General features: G+C 43.2%; 1 protein-coding gene across 18 annotated transcripts in view; it reads right to left on the bottom strand.

The window, feature by feature from the left end:
* Positions 1 to 23567, bottom strand: part of vimar (visceral mesodermal armadillo-repeats) — a 386590-nt gene that overhangs the window by 333459 nt on the left and 29564 nt on the right. For all 18 annotated transcript variants that reach the window (XR_012822810.1, XR_012822809.1, XR_012822820.1 and 15 more), the window contains exons 9-11: positions 18023 to 18154; positions 8292 to 8429; positions 1540 to 1665 (exon numbers count right to left, since the gene is read on the bottom strand). Coding sequence is in view for 12 of the 18 variants with exons in the window: in XM_075669695.1 (XP_075525810.1) it covers positions 1540 to 1665; positions 8292 to 8429; positions 18023 to 18154 (396 nt within the window). In the remaining 6 variants the exon portion in view is untranslated. The remainder of the gene's footprint in view (positions 1 to 1539; positions 1666 to 8291; positions 8430 to 18022; positions 18155 to 23567) is intronic.

Here is a 23567-nt window from a genome sequence, read left to right as displayed (position 1 = left end):
CCTAATACTGACCGCCAACACTGACTGTAGTGGTGACTCCAATAGCGTCAGCGTCAGTCTTGGCTGCGCTTAGGGTACAGTGAATGCATTGAACATGTGTCATCTCCCAGTGAAGTGCCTATTTTCAACCTGCCCCAGGAAGATAGTAAAGCAAAACTGGTAGCTTATGACAAATTATTACAGTGCGTATATACCCTATTGTAAAGTGCACCTTTATTTTTCCAAGAAAATTCATCGAAGAATTGCTTGGACAGTGAGTACAATGTGAAACAAAACCAAAACCGCTCTCGTGGCATTCGCAACAGCCTGCAATCAAAGCCAGTCTAGCCAGCGTCATCGCCATTGCCATCACAAGATGGCAACCATGGATCGTGACAGAACGAGCTCTCAGATAGCAAGACAGCAATGTGCCACTTTAATCTGATTATGAAAGCACATTCAAACGATAAGTTATTTTACATGTTAAGCCGGCATCAACAAGTTGGGTCACATTTTGAATGTATCGGAGAATTGCGTGCATTGCAGGACAAACTCGCGAAGAGGATAGTCTTGGCATAGACCACCACCCCATTTGTAACTGCTGTGGAGTCATTTCATGAATGCAAAATATCAAATGTGCTGCCAACAATACGGAGGACGACATGTTGTGATTCTTCAGAGACAGTGATGAAGTGCTGTCTGAGAGTGTTGATGATCGATATTAAATAAATTTACACTCTGAACGCAATGTTTGCTGGTATCTTTTCTTCATTGCTAGAATGTGAAAACAAAAATTTCGGCATGCGTTCGATCATTGCCATGTTTGGGTGCTCTAATGTCATTTTCACATTAATCTGATAAGTTGAACTTGTAAAAAAGTGGGAGTGCATTTGATTCAGGGACCTGTTAGACTTGGGGAAATACTGCTAAATGAATTAGCGTTGTATTTGGGTGCTTTTCCTGTCGCATGTTTATTCGACATATTGGATAATTAAACCAATTTCGTCGGTCCCGTCAAGGTTCAGTTAATGGAAGATGACTGTAATAGCTTCTTTACAGAAAGTTTTAGTTTAATTTCCCAGGAGGTTCTTGTGTCATGATGTCACAATGCAAAAGGTGGTCCCACGGGAGCAGGATATTGCGAGATTTTGACACTTGCCGTGGCTTGTTCTGTCACTTCTTATGCTGTTACTTGTTGTGAGGGCCGATGTAGCAGTTGACAGTTGGTAAGCTTGTCTTCATAGAACTCCCAATTTACATCGCTTAAATGCGCAATATGGAAATTTTCAGTTTAAAGAAGGTGTGCCACTGGTTAAAACTTTACCTTACAGTTTCATGTTTATCAAAATGACATTGCTATTCGCCCTGGAATTCATATGGCAATCAGAAAAACCAAAAATGCCAGGCTTAAAATTTTTTGCTACTTTTGCTCTTCACAAAAGCAATATTCACAGTGAAGTACTTAAGGTTCATATCTGAAAAATTCATAAAGCAGAGAGTGCTAGAAAGCAAAAGAGTTAAAAAACAAACAAAAGCAGAAGCTAAGACATATTGACGTACCTTGCTTATCAACTAGCATACGTAATGTGCCCAGAAGTTTGAAGACGACAGGGAATGTCTCCACAGCCAGCATTGAAAGCAACTTGTCAACAGCGCCAAGTTCTGCTAGCAGAGGCTTGTTTTCCACTAAAGAGAGAAAAAAAAAACAACTTTGTTGGTTATGATGAAAAGCTGAAGCTACACTTATACAACCAGTTAGTACCAATACACTAACCTCGTTATAATGAAATGGGATATAATGAAATAATGGATATAACGAAGTAATAAATGCAATTCTCTTGAAATCACCATAAAGATCCATGTATTTAAAACCTTGTTTAATGATGCAAGATTGCCCTGCCAATGAATACAACCAACTAGATTTGCCCCCGCAACCAAAAATTATAGACTGCAGCGCAACGAGCATATTGCTTTCCGTCAAGTTCAGCAGTCGTTCAGCGCAGCAGTTCCAAATTGCTGTGTTGAATGCACCGTCGAGCAACACTGGTGTCACGCATAGGCACGCACAAGCAGGACTTTTTTCTTATCGCTCCTCTCCCTCGCTGTGCCGCATAAATGGTAAAGCTAGGCACACCTTTCAAGAACGCAATCAGGAAGGCCACGCATAGCTGCGCTGAACCACACATAGATGGTGCTGCTTGCACATGGCATGTGAAAAACCAATGCCTCCATTTCTCTCTCACACTGCAGTGCGATCTCCTAGATTGCATCAGTGCAATCTCTGAGGCCACATGCCGGCCAAACCAGTGCACTTGCACAGCGAGAGCGTGAGGCCCATGGGGCAATGAGAGAGCGGCAGATCAGACAGTTTCACCTGTGGTTTCACATTAGCGTGCCTAATGCATCCGCGCATCAGGCCAACGGTGTTTCGGGTACCATGCCAAACTTTGCTGGCCGTATACTTCGACGAGTTTGCGAAATGTCACGTAAGTGAAACTATCTCCGAAAGTCAAGGGGGTAGCTCGAGAATACCACCCCAGCAGCCTAGATGGCACACCGTGTTGAGTGCCACGTGTTGCTTGAACACGATGGACTTCATTCACATTACAGGATGAAAGCTGTTCCCTTTGACCATGTTGCCGATTTGCCAGTTTCACGACAATATGAACGAGCCCAATGGTAAGTGGAAGTGAAAGACCATCGGGAAACAGATGGAGGCTATTGTAAAGGCTGTCATGTCAGGTGCTAAAGAGTTGTGTGACGACGGAGGTTCTTTTGCAGTTGCTTTATTAAAATTTCATTGTAAATACAGTCGTGTCGCAGTTTGGTTGGTCATGGACCCATAGCCTTCTTTGCATGTCTAAAACTGTGCACACTATTGGGTAGTAAAGTGCAATAATCGAAGTAACAAAGTAATCAAAGTAAGGAGGCTGATTTTCGCATCTTCGCATAGGCGTAGCTTATTGCTACATTTTCTGTCCTGTGGACTGATTGCATAGTCGTCCCCGAATACTTTTCATGATGTCTTTGCTATCACTAGCCGAAGTCAAACCACCTGCTTACATCTTCTAATATCTCTATTCTTCATATTAATGCGCGAAGTTTGCGCAAGAACTATACCATTTCTGCACTTACTGACTCACTTAGTCACTCGTTATCATTTATTTGTGTTTCGGAAACATGGCTTGATAATGCGGATAGCAATTTATACGGTTTTTACCCATACCAAGCAGAATACTTTCATCCTATTTCGGATCGATACGGTGGTTCCACTATATTTGTTTCACCTTATATTAAATATAAGCGTAGGCTTGATCTTTTTCTTGATGTAAATCACTGTGAATCGGTATGGATTGAAAATGACTTACAGCTGAATTCTCATAATCGTAACTGTTCAATTCTTGGTTGTGTATAACGCTCCCCTTTTTCATCTATGTCTGATTTTCTGGGTGAACTCTCCATGGTTTTGAAAAAAATTTCTCTTGAATATAAGTAAGTCCTAATTGTCGGTGACATTAACATCAACTTACTTGATGTCGACAACTGAAGTTTAACAGCTTATACAGACTGTTTTGCTGGTTTCAGACTGGAATCATTATTATCTCTCCTACTAGGTGTTCTACTCATGGTGACAACATGCTTCTTGACCATGCTCTAACTAACATTCCAACTAACCAACTCCAAATTCTGGTGTCATAGATACTAAATATCAATTTTCCAATATTCATCTCCTTTAAGACCAAAATATTTCAGTCCGAGCCTTGCAACCTTTCCTTCAATTTTGACCAAGATAGTTTTGTTAACATTATAACAAATACTGATTGGTCTGTAACTCCCTGCATGATCCTGATCAAGCACTTGAAAATTTTTGTTCCATCTTTCTAGAAGCCGTTCACTCTAACACAACTACAGTCAGATGCAGGAAACATTTTAAGTTTCCCGGTAACCCTTGGGTAACGAAAGGTTTACTGACTAGTATGAGAAAAAAAGAAAACCTACCTATACAAAAAGACTAAAAAGAAAGCTTTTAATGTACGCTTAGCGGCACGCTATAAAAATTATTGTAACATTCTAAATAACTTGCTAAAGAAGTCTAAACGACAATATTATGAAAATTAATCTGCAAAACACAAGAACAATTCCAGAAAAACAATGGCAACTTCTTAATGCGTTCATGAACTTACCTAAGTATGGTAATACTGCTGGTAAAATAAATTACAACAATAAAACTCATACTGGTTCTTCTAGCATAGCAAATAGTTTCAGTGACTACTTCTATAACACATACAGCAGTCATCATACGACTACTACTTATCCCATTTATCGCTGCAATCATTTTTTCTCTTTCCTGTAAATGCAAATGAGGTACGCTCCATGGCATTAGCTCTAAAGAATACTAGCCCTGGCTTAGATAACATTTCTGTATTTCATCTAAAAGTTGTTGCACCACTTATTTCTGATACACTTTGTATTATAATTAATATTTTTAAATGTGGTACTCGTCCCCCTTCACTTAATATGGCTAAGATTATTCCTGTACATAAGAAAGGTGATAAAACTGAGGTGTTTAACTATTGTCCTATTTCTATTCTCTCGCCGATTAGTCAAGTTGTTGAGAAGTTATATTGTAAGCGCCTAAATATTTACTTAAATTTAATTTGTTGCAATCTTCTCAATTTGGGTTTTGCGCTGGCAGTTTGACTAACTTAGCTTTAATATCCCTAACCGACTACATTTGTCACTCGATCGATTCGGGTAACTTTGTTGGTTCGGTATTTTTGAACTTCACTAAAGCCTTTTGATATGATTAATCATAACATGCTTTTTACTAAGCTAGAAGCCCTGGGAATTACCGGTCCAGTGCTTAAACTCCTAAAAACTTACCTGCATGATAGAGAACAAACAGTTTTGGAGGTGCTTATTTTGATACTAAAGTTATTAACCAAGATGTACCACATGGCTCCCATACTAGGTTCCTTACTATTCTCCATTTATATTAATGATTTACGCACGTGTCTTAAATCGCCACATTGTGTACTATACACCGACGATACTACTATCTCATTGCATGACAATTCTTTAACCTTAATCCTTAAACTAAACAATGAGCTTGACCATATTGTTGCATGGTGTTCTTCCAATCATTTAATTATCAATCCTTTAAAAACTCAATTCATGATTTTCCGGTCTAGCCAAAGAATACTACCTGGCTTGCCCGAGATAATTCTAGGTGGTCATCACATTCCCGTCTCCGACTACTATCATTTTTGGGCACCAGATTAGATTCTAACCTAAAGTTTTCTTAACACATTGCCTTCATTAAGCAAAAGTGTGCCTTCGGTATTAGAGCATTAATCAAATCAAGAGCATATTTCGCCAAAGACGCATTATTTGCATTAAACTTTGCTATCATTCACAGTTAATTATGGCATTGTTTCCTGGGGAAACACATATTCCTGTCATATCTCGTCCATCCAGCACTTGCAAAACCAAGCAATGCGCATTATCACTAACAGTGCGTTTTTCCCAAGTGCTACGCTATTCGTGAAAGTAACATCCTTGCTGTAACGAACTTGTTCAACTACAGTATCATCTAATAATTATGTTTTATAAATTACTAAACAGCTTTCATACCAATTCATTGATTCCAGGTACCTCATCAATAATCATAGCAAGTTTGCACGTAACTCCAATTTTCTACTGCCTATGGTTCATCCTAACTATGGAAAACTGACATTTGCTGCTATAAAACTGTGGAATGGTTTACCCAACACCATTAAATCTTCATCCTTTCATGCATTTAGTCATGCCCTTAAGCTTCTTTATATGTATAACTAAGTTTACATCATTCATTACACTACATTTGCCATTTGTATGTATTGACAGCTTTTTTTTATGCACTATAGGATTGTATACAGACAATTTGTTTTCGTTAATTTAATTTTTTATATGTTGTATTTTTCACGATTGTGTTTGTTTCTTTTAGTTAGCTTGTTCATTTTTAATAGATCTCTCCATTGTTATTATTAACCAAGGGTCCAGTTGCAGTCCGACTTTGGGACCCTCGTCGGTATATTGTCTCTTACCCATTCATTGCATTTAAAGAATAATAAACTGAAACTGAAACTTATGCATAAAAGTGTGTTTAGTATAAAAGTGTGTTTAGTACAATACTCATTCGCTTTAATGGGAATAAAGAAGCACCAAAGAAGCGTAAATCAATATAACAAATTTTGGCTTCCCCTTCAACTCATTGTATTACGAAGTTTGAGCGTGCTGTCAAGGGAAGCCCTGCTCATCCAGGCCACAATTATTGCTGCTTTGGTAGTGTCAAAATATGTTAAGAGGCACATAAAGAAATATGTGGTCTTTGCCGGCAGGGGGCGACAACTAAGTGTTAGAACACTTATGTTATGCATGTCAGCGTTCTGTGCTGCAAGGTGTTCGAGGCCAGTGAATTTGTGCGCTAGACCCCCGCTCCAGAGAAGCAGAGACCGCATTGCCATGTCGTGCTGCAGCCTTCAAGTACCTGAAGGGCCCCTGTGCTCCTGCTAGGTGACATGGCAATGTGGTCTCTAGAGAACCAGAGCCATGTTGTGCTACAGCCTTCAAGTGCCTGAGGGGTATGTGCTCCTGCTAGGCGACCAGTTCGAGAAGTGGGTCAAAGCTACCTGACTAGGAAGAATGTTCAAGACCTGTGTAGCTGCTGGACAACTGGTAGGCCGCTGCTCAGGGCCACCATGCCAAAAGGCCTTGCTTTCAGTAGTGCGAGTATTAGCCAGAGCTACTGCCACTGCCACTGCTGCTGGCACTGCTGTGGTTGCTAGTCATGCTGTGCCATGGGCGAACCCATGATGGCATCGTTTTGTTGTTGTTGAGACATTGTCTTTGTAGGCTGTTATACAGTCACATCTCGTCACAGCGAAGTTGCATTGAACACAAAAATACCTTTGTTATATCCAATATTCATTATAAGCATACGTGCAGATATTGACAAAAAAAGAAATAGAGATCAGGTTTGTGCAAAATAAATGCTAGTGGGCTGTGCTTCTGACAAGCCAGCAAAGAGTCTCCTGTGGATTCTGATGACCCGTCGACATACTGCCATGCCGATACAAGGCCCGGGAAGAATAAATTACATACACACACTTTGAACTGCTCTGAATATGCAATCGTGCAATCAGTGTTATCACACGGGTTCGGCATGTTGGCTCGCTGGCTGCCATACAACCAAGCTAAGCTGCTGGCCAACACATGCACATTGCTGACACTTTTTAAACATGCAGGGGATCACACATGTATCCGTACTTTGCTATAACAGATTCTTTCTACAGCTGTCCTTCTAGCCCATGAGTGGAGATTTCATGCTTGATCACCAATAAGGTCTAAAAATGCAAAGATAAAGACACGCATTCCACCAACAAACTTTTGAGATGATGGTTTTCTCATGAGCATGCAGAACAGTTAGTTTTCCCCAAAAGAATGCAAATGTGCAGTCTTTGCAGTGTTACAAGCTTCCCAGTCAAAGACAACAATGAAACCATCCGGCCGAAAAGTAGCAGATGGCATGTATGACGTATGCATGCAACACTTCATCTCTTTGCAATTATTTTCACCACATGCACAGTGGTGCATGCTAAGAAGCAAAGCTGCCTTTGCATCTTTACACAGTGAGTGCTTGGCTTGCGCAATGATGCTAAGCTACATTTTATTTACTTCAGTTGTACATCTACACTGATGCCCACCACTGGACACCCACTGGCCTATAAGACAGGCAGCCCCCTGGCCAAGTGCACGGCTTTTCAGGGAAGAGCGACAAGCAATCACAGAATTAGTCAGCAGCGCACAAATATGCCCCACTACAAAAATACTAATGAACACAATCGAGTATACAGCACCATTTCGATCATCTGAGGTTCTTTATGCACATTCGAATCGCAGTAGTACAACACTGTTGTTGCATTCTGCCTCCAGTGGAATGCAGCCACTATAATAAGCAGCAAATGTCAACCGTTGCCTCGAACAATAAGCATTACATTTTGGCATGCCTCTAAATGTACTCAGAGCTACGGCTGTTTTTGCTTTTGTTAGTAAGATACATAATATGAATGAAATATGTGATTTTACGTGCCAAAACCACAATTTGATTATGAGGCATGCCGTAGTGGGAGACTCCAGATTAATTTTGACCCCCAGGAGATCTTCAATACATATGCGGGCTTTTCATGTGCTAAATGACACATCACTCATGATTTCTGGTTGAAACACAAGCCATCTGGCACACACACCATAAAAAGTTTAATGTTGCTTACATGGGATGGCAAGGTTCCGCAATGCTGCCAGTAAGGCATGCTGCAGTCTGATGTCTCCGTCTGTGCCAGTGTGCTCCGTGAGGAGGTCCAGCAGACGTTTGGCAACACCATCTCTGACCATCTGAATGCAGTGATCATCTGCAGATTTCAAATTGAGAAATACCATAAGCAACACCACACAATATACTTAGATGAATTAAGTGTACAGGCTTTCATCAAGCAGCAAAGCACATGTAGGCAAAAAATGCTTCTGTTGACCTAAAAACAAGAATGGTGGATCCCAAAGTGACAGGTACTACATGCAGTGATCAGTTATAAAACTTTAGGTGTAAATAAAAAATTCTGCATTTAACTGCTGCAATGTGCAATTGAAGTGTTTCCAGTGGCAGCCGTGTGCATCACCATCCGTGCTCCGTTTCGTTCCAGCAGCTATGCTCTGCTCCCCTTGTCACACAACTACCCCATTCACTGTGCGCTGAAATCATCAGACTTCATCATGCAGGGTACACACAATATTATGCACTGTAAGACATTCGATCCTATTGACACATGTATTGTTTATCTCTCTGGTGACTGCTTTTCACCGGCTAACAAATGTTAAATGTACCTTCAAGGCACCGGACACGCCTGCAAGTATTGGAAGTTTCTCGAATGTTATTGATAGTTCTATCCATTGTCTGTTGTCACCAAACCTTGTGTAATCCGACTGTATGCTCCACGCAAATTGCACAGTACTTGCAGGAAGGCACGCGGGCACCAGCGATTACTCTGGAACCTTCGATGAGTCACGGATAAAAGCCGATGTGCTTGACCTGCTGATCAGATTTCGCCGATCACCGACTGTGCTCGCCACTATCACGCTTTGAGTGCAACTGGCTTTTCGGGACAGAGGCTTGCCCAATAAAGAGCTAATTTTGCAATTCACAGTTTTTGCTACTGTGTTTTCCACAGTCACTACAATGTGACACTATTGGCACATGCAGGTACCCAATGTTCCAACAGCACTATTAGTTTCGCGCTAGTTTCAGAATTCAGATGGCCATGTTCTATGCCAACTTGGGTCACTATCTTTTTTTATTCAACTTAACTGCTATTTATTTACTAATCACATCCTTGACCAGACACGATGGCACAGACATCGGGTTCAATATAGAGAGATACAATGGTACATGTGTCAGATTGAATAGACGACAGTACAAGAAGTAAGCCCTGTTCAACAACATTAGCAACTCTATCTTGTGGGGATTAAGAAACGCGCTGGCACTATTGCGCAGGTGCATTCACCTGTTCTGCCATCCCTACACATCACCACCTTCCCAGTCACAACCGGTTGCCAGCGGTGGCGCTCCACTCGCGAGGGTTTGCGGTGAGGGTGGGGTGCCGACGTCACGGCGCGGCCGCTGTCAGCTGCTCTAGCTGCAAAGCAAGTCTCTTTTCTCTGGGACATCAATGAGTACGTACATGCTTCCTCTCCTCTGCCAACACCTTTGTGATTAGGACTTGAGCTAGTGCACTGTGCTTTTGCCCATGTGGGGAGCATGTACTTTGTGCTAATCCTCTCTGGACGCAAAGCCAAAGAATGGGTGCCTAGTGCTTACGCGAGGTTGTACCACGCCGAGTTGCACTTATTGGAGGCCCAAGCCGAAGGAGATTGCCCAAGCTCTCGCAAGTTGGCTCATTGGTTATCGCGAGAGCAAGTAGCATAGCCGCCGGGACTTTTCATAGCAGCATGTCCCGGCTTGAGCATGTGCTCTTGCAGCAACTTGCTATATAGGCGCGCCCGTCTGTATTTTCGCCCTAGGTGAGGGACCCTTTTGGTTCCCGTGCTGCCCCGGGACTGGGCGTTTGTACAGCATTGGGTACCCCCGGAGACAATAAACTGTTTCTATTAGCTCGGAAGTAGTGTGTTTTTGCGTGCATCACTCGGTAGCCCCTTGCGGCCTGAGCGCGCACGCAGCAGCATGCTAGAGGCAAAGGCTGCCGCAGCCCTGTGGCTCACTAAGCTTGAACCCGCGGTGGTCGGTACTCCTGCGAGACCCTAAGACCCCATAATTTCTTGTTTTTGTTTTCATGTGTATCCATAGAGAGTGTGGACCTTCAAACAGGTAAATCACTGCAAATGCCTCACCACAGCTCATGTGTTCATTCACCAGAAAATACTTATCAATGCCACACTTTAATGGCAGTCCACAAACTACCTGAACATTTTACTGCAACATCATTTCAGTGCTGACTAATTTTATCTTGTCCGTTCATCCATCTGGCTGTCTGTCCATTCTGTTACGGTGAATGTTGTCGTCATCGACATAAGAAATATTGTCATTAGGCTGTCTCCGCATACTGAGGTTCATTATTGACATTAGGTTAAAAAAAATAAGACTTTGCCCACAACCACCACCATGGGGATTCGAACTGGATGCGTTAAGCACTGTGCTATTACACAACAGCAGAGTTTATCAATTAGTGCAATTACTGTGCTCAGCAAATACAGAAAACAGTGGTGTATGTGCATGTACAGTTAAACTTCAATATAACAAACTTCAATACAACGAAATTCTCGATATAATGAATTATTTGCCTTTTTATATCTTTTTGTCTACAGAACACTATTTTTAATCATAATATAATGAAGTGTGTTTATACATGATTTCAATAGAACTCGTTTCACTGCGACCACAAAGGGATACCGAGACAATAAATGGAAACTTACACGCACACAGATGGTGAAATGGTTGAATTACATGCGGCTGCTTGCGGACGCATTTCTCAAATTATGTGCTACATGACCGAGAGTTACCGCCGAAGCGAAGCGGCGTCATGTTCCTCATAGACCCTTTACATGGCGATCCCGTTGGCGCCACCATGTTTGATCACGTGGTGATGCATCCATTACTTGCCTCAGCTGCTGCCTACGTGTTTACAATGGATGTGTATGACACTCCAGTGTGGCTCAGCAAAGCTCTGTTGAACAAATATCATAGACAGTGACTGGATAGTCGACATGAAGCTATGGCCATAGCTTCCGAGGAGATGTAGACACTTTCGGACCTCATGATGCCTTGTCCAAATGATGTGAATGGCGTGTATGATGCTTGTACCAAAAGCAGGGCTAGAAATTTATTTTAAGCTGTCCAAACTTTCCACTTATGAATTAAATCAGGATCAGAATCTTTTGCTCTTCTTTATTTGCCAATAGTACTTGAAGCCGTGGCTTGCCATGTTTCTGACTCAGGTAATGTTCCTCGCTGCAGTCACTATCAGTTTGTTTACCTTCTCCCTAATTGCTCACAGGTGTGATCAGTTGCAATAAATCTGTTCTTGTCGTGCACAAGGCTTGCAATGTTCTATACTTTGTAATAGCTTTTAGCAAAGATGCATTATTGCTAGTCACTTCCTTACTCAGTGGACCATCACGAAACTTTCAGCTTCGAACATTCGTGTGCTGTCGATGTAGTCGCTGTCACCCACGCTTCAGCACATTGATTCAAGAGTGTGCCCATTCACTATTCTTGATATGTTGGCAATACAGTGGGCCTAAGTTTGCGCATGAGTTGCTGTGGATGTGTGCAGATATAACGTGCGAGAAACTTATGCCAGGAAGAGGCACTACTCCCTTGGTCACCATGTAACAAGCGATACTCATTCTTGCCGACGTTCGAGGGTTGAAGTGTTGAAGTCCTTTCTTCGAAGGTTGCCGATACACCGTTGACGAATAAGTGAATTTTTTTAATCCTTGACGAAAGGTGTGCATCTCAGAGGGTCAGCAACATAGGCTGTCCTTATGTCCTTATGTAGCAGAGGTCCATGAATTTGGCCACATAGATTCAATCCATTCTTTAATATGCCAGTCACTATTTCTGCAGCCAACTGCTCCACACGTCTTCCCCCTACCGCTCCACGTTTTGCAACAGAAATGGGCCACAGTATGTTAGCGAATGCCCAGCTGCATTTCCAACAGCTGACCACACAGTAGCAGGGCAGAAGCGATAATGGTTTCATATTCATGCGCTTTTGCCGAGGCAGCGTGACGCTGAATGTGCCACCTTGTTCCTCTAAAGCACACTGCTCCACGAACAGTGTCTATAAAGTCCATGTGCGGTAAGATCTTATTGCACCCTGCACACAGTATGCTTTAGGTGCGAGTGAAAGCGTGCGAGGCTGAACCGAGAAGGATGATAGCTTGATGAGTGGCATCTTCCCTGCGCAAGCAAGGAGAAAGGGGGGAGGGGAGCGAGCTTGCACGGTGGGGAGAGAGTAGTAGCAGCTGAGTATATTTATTTTGCCTCAGATGTTTTACTATGGGACTGGTGGTTAGCGAACTGTGGCATGTAATCTATGGTATCAAATACAGCACAAATTTACATTGTATTACATAAATTACCTGCAGCAAAGAAAGAAGCAGTAAAGGGAAAAATTGCCATCCACCCGAATGTAGCACGTAGATACAAAGGAAACCCATGTGGGTTTCTCAGAAAGAATGCTTCGCAGTTGATGAAAAATTCGTCCTTATCTGCGACTTGAACCCAGGACCAACGTCTTTCGGGGCGGTCGCTCTACCATTTGAGCTAACCAGGAGGCTAGCAGATCGCACGCGCGAGGGCGAATTAATCGAGGTTCATGCCAAACCGGCAACCATTATTATGTTCTTCAGTTCTTCAGTTTGGGTTCAGGCCCACTTTAAAAATATTGGTTCGAGTTCGGTTCGGCACCCTATTATGAACTGCTATGCACCATTCACTATTACACACTATGCACCATTCACTATTACACACTATGCACCATGTAATATTGCCCACCTCATTTCACAATCAACTCTGTCCTTTTTTTTTTTCTTTTTTCACACGTGCTTCCTTGCTGCATGTTTGTTTATGCACTTTCTTCAAATGGCCCTCCGATGCCTAAGACAGGTGCAATTTGCTACTTCTCAACTACAACTGTGTTTATAAACTTGGAGTCTCGGATGAGTAACAACAGTTTATCTGGTTACCAAAACTCCACCCAAAATCAAAATTAACTATTCATCCTCCATCCACAATTCGAACACACAGCTTGGCACCTCATAATCTTTTCAAGTGGGCCGCCCTCGCATGCGCACTGCTACCTTTTCCGCCTCATTCTTTTGCCATGCCGCTACAGATTGGAACAATCTGCCCCACCAAATCTCCGCCATCATTTGCCCTTGTACATTCATGGAGAGTGTCACTGCGCACTTTTCACAATAGAAATGACTTGTGTTAATAGACTTATATGCTCGTGCAAGTTTAGTTTGTATTACTTAGTTCTATGTATTTGCGCTGACGTATGTAACCCTTTATCACATACAGTTTTTTGTTGTTGTTTGCGTGTTCACTTATGTATTATGCAAATTATGCACTATTGTATTCCCACCCCTTATGTAATACCCCTATCAAGGGGTCTTTAAGGTAATAAAATGAAATGAAATAAAGTGGCAACTCATGTTTTTCCTGGATCACTGTAGCACGCCAAATGAACATGCCCAAACAAATGCATAAGCAAGAAAGAAAGGCCATGAGCCCATGCAATGTTGGTCCTTGTACACGTGTGCATCAGACGGTGTAGCAATGCGGCATGGTTGGCATTCACATGTCCCACAAAATATTGCTTCCATTAATTTTTGTCACCAAACATCAATGACTCATCCTCTACAGCGTGTAAGCTGCAACTGTATATGTATAGTAAGGTTTGTGCATGCCTTCTTGAAAATAAAAAGAAACAGTTCATCATAAGAGTGAAAGAAAAATGTATGAGTAAAAATTACTTCTGGCTGTGAAAAGATAATTTTTTTAATTCGCAGAGACATGGAACTACAGTTGCTGAACCATTATTCGAACACAAATAATTTACACATGCCTGATTATTCCGACAGCTTCGAGACACAGCCGCTGGCCCCATAGTAAGGACGACTTAAATTTCGGACACCCTTACAGTACGTCGTTCGATAATCTGTACTCTGCCTACACGACTGCAAGCCGATTTGGCCACTGAGTTGCGCAGAAAAAGCTATGTTTAGGTTTTGATACATGGCCGGCGTGGCCATGATGATGATGTATGGGATTTTATGTTGTAAGCGCCAAATATGGCCAAAGAGCATCATGCACGAGATGATAAGTTGTCTATGAATCATGCATGAAATGGAGAAATTAGTGGTGAATCGTATATGTAAGCATGGCTGTAAAAAGGCCTAAATATCAGTCACTGTGTATTGCAATAAAATATTGGGGGCAAGCTCCACCACTGCAAAAGCTGGCACTGCTGTTGGCATTACGTGGTATGAGGGATCACGTGGACACAGTGGCTGCGTCAGCTGCTTCAGATGTGCTGAAGCAAGCTGAAAACAAAAGTTTAGGGTCCCACCTGTGCTGCTGTTCTGATTAAGTGGGCAGGTTTTCCCACTAAGGGTGTCTACTTGACAGCACTATAACAAATAGTGGCTACCTTTGAAGGCGTCTAATATGGTAGGCTATTGCCTGGTGCCGCAGTGCCGGACGTACGCAATAGAGCCCGGTTTCAGCCTTCAGACATACCCGTGGGACAAGAAGCTGCATGAATCTTGGATTCCGAAACTTAGAACTAGCAAGCAGCCATCGGCTACAACTTGGGTGTGCAGCAAGCACTTCCGCGAGGAAGATTTCTGCTTCGGCGTCAGGGCTACGATGTTCAGTGAGTAGCAGAACGTGTGCACTGAGACGCTTGCCCGCACGCGTTGCCCGGCTAATCTCATGAAGCTTTGATCTACGAACTTCTTGATGCTAGATACTGACAAGTTCACTGGAACGGAAAGGAAATGGTAAGAAGCACATTAAAAAAAAAAACAAGGAATATACTCATGTTTGTGTTAGCATCAAACAATGAATGTATACTGGATTAAGAAAAAGAAGTAGCGGGAAATTGCTCGCTGAGAAGACCGATAAACATACAGTGTGATGCAACTTGAGAAACAATGATATTGAAATGCCCAAGAATTTAGATGAAAAAAAAAATTGAATCAACGCTACGGCACATCACAAGTCGCCGTAGGCGTCGAAGTCCCTAGTTATTAAACATTATTTTTTAACAGCTCTGATAGCGTCCATGCAACAATGGTTGCTTGTGTACTGTCAGATACTCATATGCTGCAGCCTGAAGTTCAAGGCACGGTGTGAAGGCACACTCGCAGCGAAAGCGGAACAGTGCACGGACATGCATGCAGATGCGCAGTCGGTCACTGCAAACCCGTGCGATCGCTGCGTTGAGGCTTCATTCTGTTATGCTCCATTCAGTTATAAAGACAGCTCACTATAAGAGCATGTTTCGCATAGTTTGCTCTCAGTGACTGCCTACCTTTCACGCAAGAAACCGGTTTGGGGGACTCCATCACGGCAACTATGTGCAGTGGACGTTCACTATACATATTTGGTGAAGAGATAGCGTCTGTAAACCATTCTGTGCTTTCTGTTTGCCCAAGATTATTATTTTGACTGTAAAGAACTTCTGTCGTTTCGAGAGTACTTACACCAAATGTCCAGGAGGGCTCCTGCTTGGTGTTTTTATTGAGCGCAGACAGCCAAATTTATGAAGAGCACGTCATGTTATCTCTCATACTACGCAAGCACGATGCTTCCGACAGATGGCAACTCCATACGTCCTAGCTGCCAATATACTATTAAAATAATGACAATGACCAGAGATGTGTGCTATGACTGCAAAAGATGTGTTACAAAGGGATGGTGAAAGTACCACTAGTGCCTCAACAGGTCCCTTGAACACAAGGGCTGGGAGGCACATGCTCTGCAAAAATGCTATCGCAGCAGCAGCCTCTGGAGAGAGGATGTGCTATGAAACTTCAGGGCTGGTAACTTGCAATGTACCGACATCTCAAAGAAACCCTAGAACAAACTTGTGGTCAAAAACGGTTGTATGCCAAGAAACAATGCCAGGTGGAGGGGAACGTGTTGTTTATATGCTAAACGAAAGTATTTTTTTTTTAAGGTTCTCATTCCTGTCACTCTATTAAAACATAAAGTACTACAGTCAAGATCTAACCACATTTACTTCAGCTAGGAGGCTCTTTACCAATTAACTGGTGAGAGTGTGTGCTATACATGTGGTGAATTTTAGGACAGCAGAAAAAAAGACTTCAGTCTGTCATATCTGTCATATTTTCGTAAGGGGTGGCCAATTCTCTAACTCTGGCTTGAATATGTGGAGTTTATTAGGTGTTTCAGTGTCCCATAAGTGTTGCCAATAGCCCCTAAGGCTTTTCCGCAAGAAAGGCTTCAAATCTATCACAGAGACAGCTATAGAGGAGCAGTTCCCTTTTCTTGCTGGGAAAGCAGCAGCTTCATCTGCAAGCATGTTGCCCTCAATACCTCTGTGGCCAGGTAACCAGCATATTGTGACATAGTGGCTAAACGTGTATGCTACGCACAAGACCGAATAGAGCTCATTAGGCACACAATTTTTGTGTTTACAGAGTGACATTAATGCTTTTAAAGAGTCAGTAGATATAACTGCTTTTTAAAGATTTATTTTCCTTATATGTTTCCCTGCAGACAATAGTGTGTAGGCCTCAGCCATAAATATACTTGTTTTTGGGTGCAGGTCATTGGATTCAGAAAAAAAAAAAGGGCAAACTGCAGCATAAGACACGCTAGCATGCGACTGATGCATCTGCATAAAATTACAGGCGAGAGTCTTTTGACTGAAGTTAAACAAGATGCATTCAGATGTGTACTTCCGGAGCATGCTTTGCGACTTCAACAAACAATTTATCACCTGCTACCATTTGCCACTGCCACGGCAGTAACATCTGTGCTGGAGGCATTACACAATTCTCAAGGAGGGGAACATGGCTGTTGGCCAAATTGCTGGCACTTTCGCACAACCAAACCTAGCGAAGTCGTCACTGGCTGTGCCCAAAGCATGGAACAAGCCAAGCCGCTAAAGGCTGCATTTCTGGTTTGTTATGCAACATGTGAGAGTTTCGTGCATCCTGCATTTGCTTATTTATATTTTAAATAGCAAGACAGTCCTGAGCTACTTCTCCAATTTCTGATGTTAATTTTTGTTGTTCCGTATGGTCGACCAGCATCAAATGGTGCCAATTCCCCCCTCGATATCTGTGCCATTGAGAACAACTGTTACATGAGATGACTGCTGTGAAGAAACTCACCATCGTTCAGCTATCAGAGCACAGTCGACGGAGATTCGGTGCATGCATTGACTGTACTTTTGTCTATCTGTACAACAGCATGATAATGGTCGAAATACTGACTTACCAGAGGCAGTATTCTCCAACAATCACATCAAGGATATGATCACTCTCGCAAGGTTTCATGCGATTCGACACTAGACGCATCAAAGTATACTATCTTTGCACAGTTACAGGAACGCTGTCGGATGTATACTTTCACGCATTAAGTGCCGAGTCAAGTGAAATCTTGTTAAAGTAACTGTATACTCCTGAAAGTGATCATTCAAGAATACCGCCCCAGGTTGGAGGCAAGTGCGTGTGCGCAGCAACATGCTGGCAAGCCTTTTTTGGCCACTTGTGAAATAAAGTCACTTATATTCTAGAGAATCTGGTATTTCGGACTTCCGATTACTCCGACTTTTTGGCAGTTCCCACTGTGTCCGACTCATTGGTCATATAAACCCCTATCAAATACCAGAAGCAGTTTCAACCACTTATTTCACAATGTGCTGTGAGAAAATACAAGTGCATGGCTGACCTTTGCGGGCAAAGTTGCCTGCTGAAAGGGCTCCAGCCACACGAAGGTTGTCATCGTCCGTCTGGAGCCATGCCATGGTGGCTTTGTAGATGGGCCCACTACCATTTTGGTAGACATGCCGCATGCTAGCATCTGTCATGCAGAAAAGAAATGAGCCGTCTACAATAACAACAGCATTTATAACACACGTTAAACCTCTTTATGCCAGAATGTTTTTGCTTGAAAAAAAAAAGCAATTGACTTGCACTTAAAAGTACTTGTATGCGAGGTTGAAACATCCAAATTAGATTAAGACCATTAGCTACTCAAGCCCAAAATTAATGGGCTTCTTACTTACAAAAAAACTGGATCAGGTGTCTAGTGCAAAAGAACGATAAGAAGGGAATTAAGGGGCTAAATTTTTGTTACTTGCATCATACAAAGCCAACGGTGTGGCAAATGTGGGTTCAGCTCCCATCGGCAGCAAGTTGTTCTTTCGTCCACTTTCATTTCGCTTTACCTTATCATTTCTACGCTTCAATTAAAACAATAAGTTTCCCCTATACTTTCCTTGGCTTCATTAACTGTTGGCTTCATATGGTAGTACAAAAACATGCATCTACTATATCTGCACATTTGCTCGCTATGCGTACTTGGAATACAAACCACCTCCCATCTGATGGCAGCCAGTAAGACAGTTGGCACTGCAGACATAACTGCAATTTATGCACCTGAATGGATACAGCCATGAGAGTTTTTTAGAATGTAAGTGTCAGAAACTTAGTTCGATCTGGAGCACTGTTATGTAAGTGGAGGATGGTGACATGCCAGCATTTATTCATTTTTTTTTGGCTGGACAACTACGCATGATGTAACAATCTGACTCTCTTGCTTTTTAAAAGCCCCTTGGTCAGAATCCCTATGTCATGAAATCACAGAACCCAGCAATTCAAAAGACACTTCAGGTTCCACAGCTAATCACAATTGATCCTATGCTGCAAATCTTCCTATTGGCATTGCGCATGACTGACAGCGGTGCTTTAAATAATGCTCCAGCAGCATCAGCAAGGAGCTTGCCATGGACTGACTTTACACTCTGGTATGATCCAGGTGGAATCACTACATCTTCATTTGTTTACTCCTGTTTTCAATATGTGTCTGTCTAGCATGGCACTGTCTAGTTACATTATCTTTTTATTTGAGTTTTAATTTATTAAAGTCAGTATATTATTAGGCAAACAAATGTCAATTCGTTAAGCTGCCTTTAATAAAACTAGTCACTGTGGCCAAGGAGCTCCACCACTATTTCATGATTCAGGCACAAAACATCACAACAAATGAGTTTAACTACAGTCTATATAACTTTGGGACTGAGGCACAACTCGTACAATTCAATTAGAAGCTGGTGCCTCGACAAAGTCACAGTGTAGTTGAACACAGTTATACAATTAGCTCATTGTTCCACTCATTTCGTGCTACATTACTGTGGCTACTGTTGAGTGAAAAATCTCAATTTTACTGACAAGCAGTTACTCTGAAGCAATAATTACACTGAGCCTTACGTTTCGCAACCATCAAGTCTGCTCTTTTCTTTTGTCTGCCAGTGTGTTCTTATGTTGTACCAAATATGAATGCATACCAACTCGTCCAGTATTCTATCCTGCTGATGCTTTAGAATTTCTTCCTGTAAAGGAATCTCCAAATGCCTTTTCATTGCAGAGATTAGATTATGGGGTTTTCTGTGCCAAAACCACAATCTGTTTATGAGGCATGCCGTAGTGGAGGACTCCAGGGATTTGGCCTACCTGGGGTTCTTTAACGTGCACCTAAATCTAAGTACACGGGTGTTTTTGCATTTCGCCCCCATCGAAAGGCGGCCGCCGTGGCCAGGACTCGATCCCACGACCTCGTGCTTAATAGCCCAACATCGTATCCACTAAGCAACCACGGCGAGTCCTTTTCATTGCAGAAATTAATGTTAATTCAGCTACGCATGAAGTAATAATTCATCTTGTTCAGTGCACTTCTGGAAAGCGTCAGTTGCAAAATACCACACCACGAGTGTTTACAGTTTATGGTTGCCAGTTTCAATGAGCTTTCCAACTGTCCCCTAAGAAAAAAAATAATAAAGAAAGTTCACTGTGAAAGCAGCTCACGTTCTGTGCATGGCTCTCAGATATTTTACGTCCACACAAAAAGCACCAGTGGTAGCAGGGCACTTAGAACCCCTGCAGCACTTTGGAACGATGTTTCTTTGTTAAATTGCTATCCTCATGTGCATACCTGAACCTTAAATAGCTACAAAAAGAATGTATAATATATGTAATTGAATTCACAGAAACTAATTAGGAATCTCAGCAGTGAACTCTCGGTTTAACCAATCATTGCAGGTGTAATAGTCAACGTCTTGATTTTACTTTTTTTTACTATGTTCCTGAAACCCACTGCTGCATGGTGATGTAGCCAGCACAAGGGTCTTGAATTTCCTGGACAGGTGAGAACAAACACTTCGACAAAGGCACTGTGATCAATACTAGAAGCATATCTCCAAGCAGCACACTACACAGGCAAAAGCAGAAAAGTGTAGACTTGTGCGAATATAATTTTTTTTGGTTTGAAGTGAAGTTAAAACAAGTAGGAGTTAGTGTAAAATATTTCCGAAGTGAATACTAGTTCAAATAATTGGGGTATTTCCACAAGATCTTGACATAAAAGCCAGGTACTGACAAATCTAAAAAGAAGTTGGATCTTTACTTGCCAAAAAAGAAACAGGTTTATCTCTAGAGTAAGTTTATTTTCAAAGCGCCGTTATTTACATATTTTCATGCAAAAATGCAAGCTCAACATTTATTACAACTCCAGCAGCACAGAAAATTTCTTTGTAAGCTCTTGCTCACTGTTATACTTGTCTAGTTAAAATTTTGTGGTGGTGGAGGGCGTGGGAGTGTTTCACGTTCAACTACCGTGCGTTGTCACAATGCTGTGAAGTGCGACTTTGACTGCACGACGCCAGCAGTTTATGTTGTGCTGTGCAAATTCAGCTTGATGCATTTCATTCACATGCGAGCTCAACCCATTCTTTTCAGCAAGCACACACACACAAAAAGCTTGCCGCTTTTGTAGTCCTCAGCGTAGCCTGTGCACGTGATCTGAGACCCAATCACCGATAAGCGGCAAACTTCCCACAAAGGTTTACAGTCTTTACTGCTGTACCTGCCTTGGCTGTTAGGCCTAACCAGCGTTGTTTCTGCAGGTGTCAGCCACCAAAGTTACAGTTTAGTGCTACGTCAATACATATCTTTTCATAGCGGCCATACTGCTCTCAGGAAGCCATATGGCCGCTGAAAATAATGTGTGAATAATACGTTTTAATAATATTGTTACACGCGAGGTGTTTTAATGCAGAACCAGATGAATCTGGTTGATAGGCGCGGTTGTTGAAGAGCGGGGTCGCGGCAGCTTGGCTAACGTCGTCCTCTTCCTTCTTTCATCTGGTTGTCTGCGCGGCAGGCGTGGTTTATGACAGTTTGTGACATTTCCCCGCTGGCAGACGAAGGCCGCCGGGCGAGTCAGTCATCTCGTGGGTTGTAACGCCTCAGACGCGCGATGTGTGTCACTTCAGCCTTGGCCGAGCGTCGTCCACTGCTCGTGAGACGCGCAATGCGGTAGTTTACTTCGCTGAGGCGCTCCAGAATAACGTAAGGGCCGACGTAGTGGGCGAGAAACTTCTGGCACAAGCCACGCTTCCGCAACGGCGTCCAGAGCCACACAAGGTCACCAGGATCGAAGTAAACGTGGCGGTGACGCCCGTCATAGCGTATCTTGGACCGGTCCTGCAATGCTATGGTGCGCAGCCTAGCGAGGCGTCGTGCTTCTGCTCGACATAGGATCTCATCAATTGATTCGTTGTCATGAGCGAAGTAGGGAAATATGGTGTCGAGGGTGTAGCGCGGCGGACGAGCATACAGAAGGAAAAATGGTGAGTAACCAGTGGTCTCGTGTCTCGCGGTATTGAAGGCATAGGTAATGAAAAGCAAGATACTGTCCCAATTCTTGTGTGCTGAATCGACGTACATGGACAGCATGTTGGCAACCGTTCTGTTTGTGCGCTCGACCAGACCATTAGTTTGTGGATGGTAGGGCGTAGAATGGCGGAAGCTACATGAACACAGACGAAGGGTTTCTTCAACCACGTCCGCGGTAAACTGTCGCCCACGATCGCTGATTACTATGTGAGGAGGTCGATGTCGGGGTATAACGTTAGCCAGCAAGAAGATAGAAACTTCTGTAGCTGTGGCCGATGGCAATGCGGCGGTCTCACAATAGCGGGTAAGGTGATCTACGCAAACGATAACCCAACGATTACCCTTGGAGGATCGCGGGAAAGGGCCCAGAAGATCTATACCAACTTGCTCAAAGGGGACGCTAGAAGGGGGAACTGGTTGAAGCAGGCCATGGGGCGCTTGTGGCGGACGATTGTAGCGCTGGCATTGAGAGCAGCTGGCGACGTACCGTTCGATATCTTTCCGCATCTTAGGCCAGTAAAAACGTTCTTGAGCCCGGTAGAGTGTACGTGTGGAACCAAGATGACCGGAAGTTGGGTCATTGTGCATGGCGTGTAATACTTGGTGGCGAAGGTTCTTGGGGACAACTAAAAGGTAGCGTGCACCGGTGGTCGAGTAGCTCTTCTTATACAGTGCGCCACCATCCTGTAGGCGAAAGCGACTGCCTGCAGGTGACTCCTGTGCTGCCGCGAAGAGTGGTTGTAAGCTCTTGTCCTTGTGCTGCTCGGATATGACGGTACCCATATCCGGAAATTCCGGGGACACAAAAGCGATGTATTCATCAAAATTGTCCGCATCACATTCAGTTGTTTGAAGTGGCATCCGAGAGAGACAATCAGCGTCAGCATGCCGCCGGCCACTTTTGTAGCAAATAACGAAATCGTATTCCTGTAGACGGAGGGCCCAGCGCGCTAGTCGTCCTGAGGGATCCCGCAGATTCACAAGCCAGCATAACGAATGATGATCTGTTATCACAGTGAAGGGGTGCCCATAGAGATACGAACGAAACCGTTGCACGGCGAAGATGACCGCCAGACACTCTTGTTCGGTGACTGTGTAGTTGCGCTCGGAGCGGCTCAAGGACCGGCTAGCATAAGAGATCACGTGCTCATTGTCGCCAACACGCTGAACTAGCACAGCACCGATGCCTACGCCGCTGGTATCGGTGTGAATCTCAGTTGGTGATGAAGGATCAAAGTGGCGAAGAATTGGTTGGGATGTCAACAGGAACTTGAGCTGGTGAAACGATGAGTCGCAATCTGCAGTCCACTCAAAGGGAACGCCTTTTTGGAGAAGGCGTGTAAGGGGATGAGCCATGTCAGCAAACCGGGGAATAAATCGGCGAAAATAGGAGCACAAGCCCAAGAAACTTCTTAACTGCTTGACAGAGTTGGGTACTCTAAATGCTTCTACGGCCGCAGTCTTTTGTGGATCTGGTCAAATGCCTTCTTTAGCGACCAGATGGCCTAGCACAAGAGTTTGTCGTTCCCCAAAACGGCATT

The sequence above is a fragment of the Dermacentor variabilis genome, chromosome 1 (assembly GCF_050947875.1).
Source record: "Dermacentor variabilis isolate Ectoservices chromosome 1, ASM5094787v1, whole genome shotgun sequence".
NCBI classification, from domain to species: Eukaryota; Metazoa; Arthropoda; class Arachnida; order Ixodida; family Ixodidae; genus Dermacentor; species Dermacentor variabilis.
This window is presented reverse-complemented; position numbering and strand designations above follow the sequence as displayed.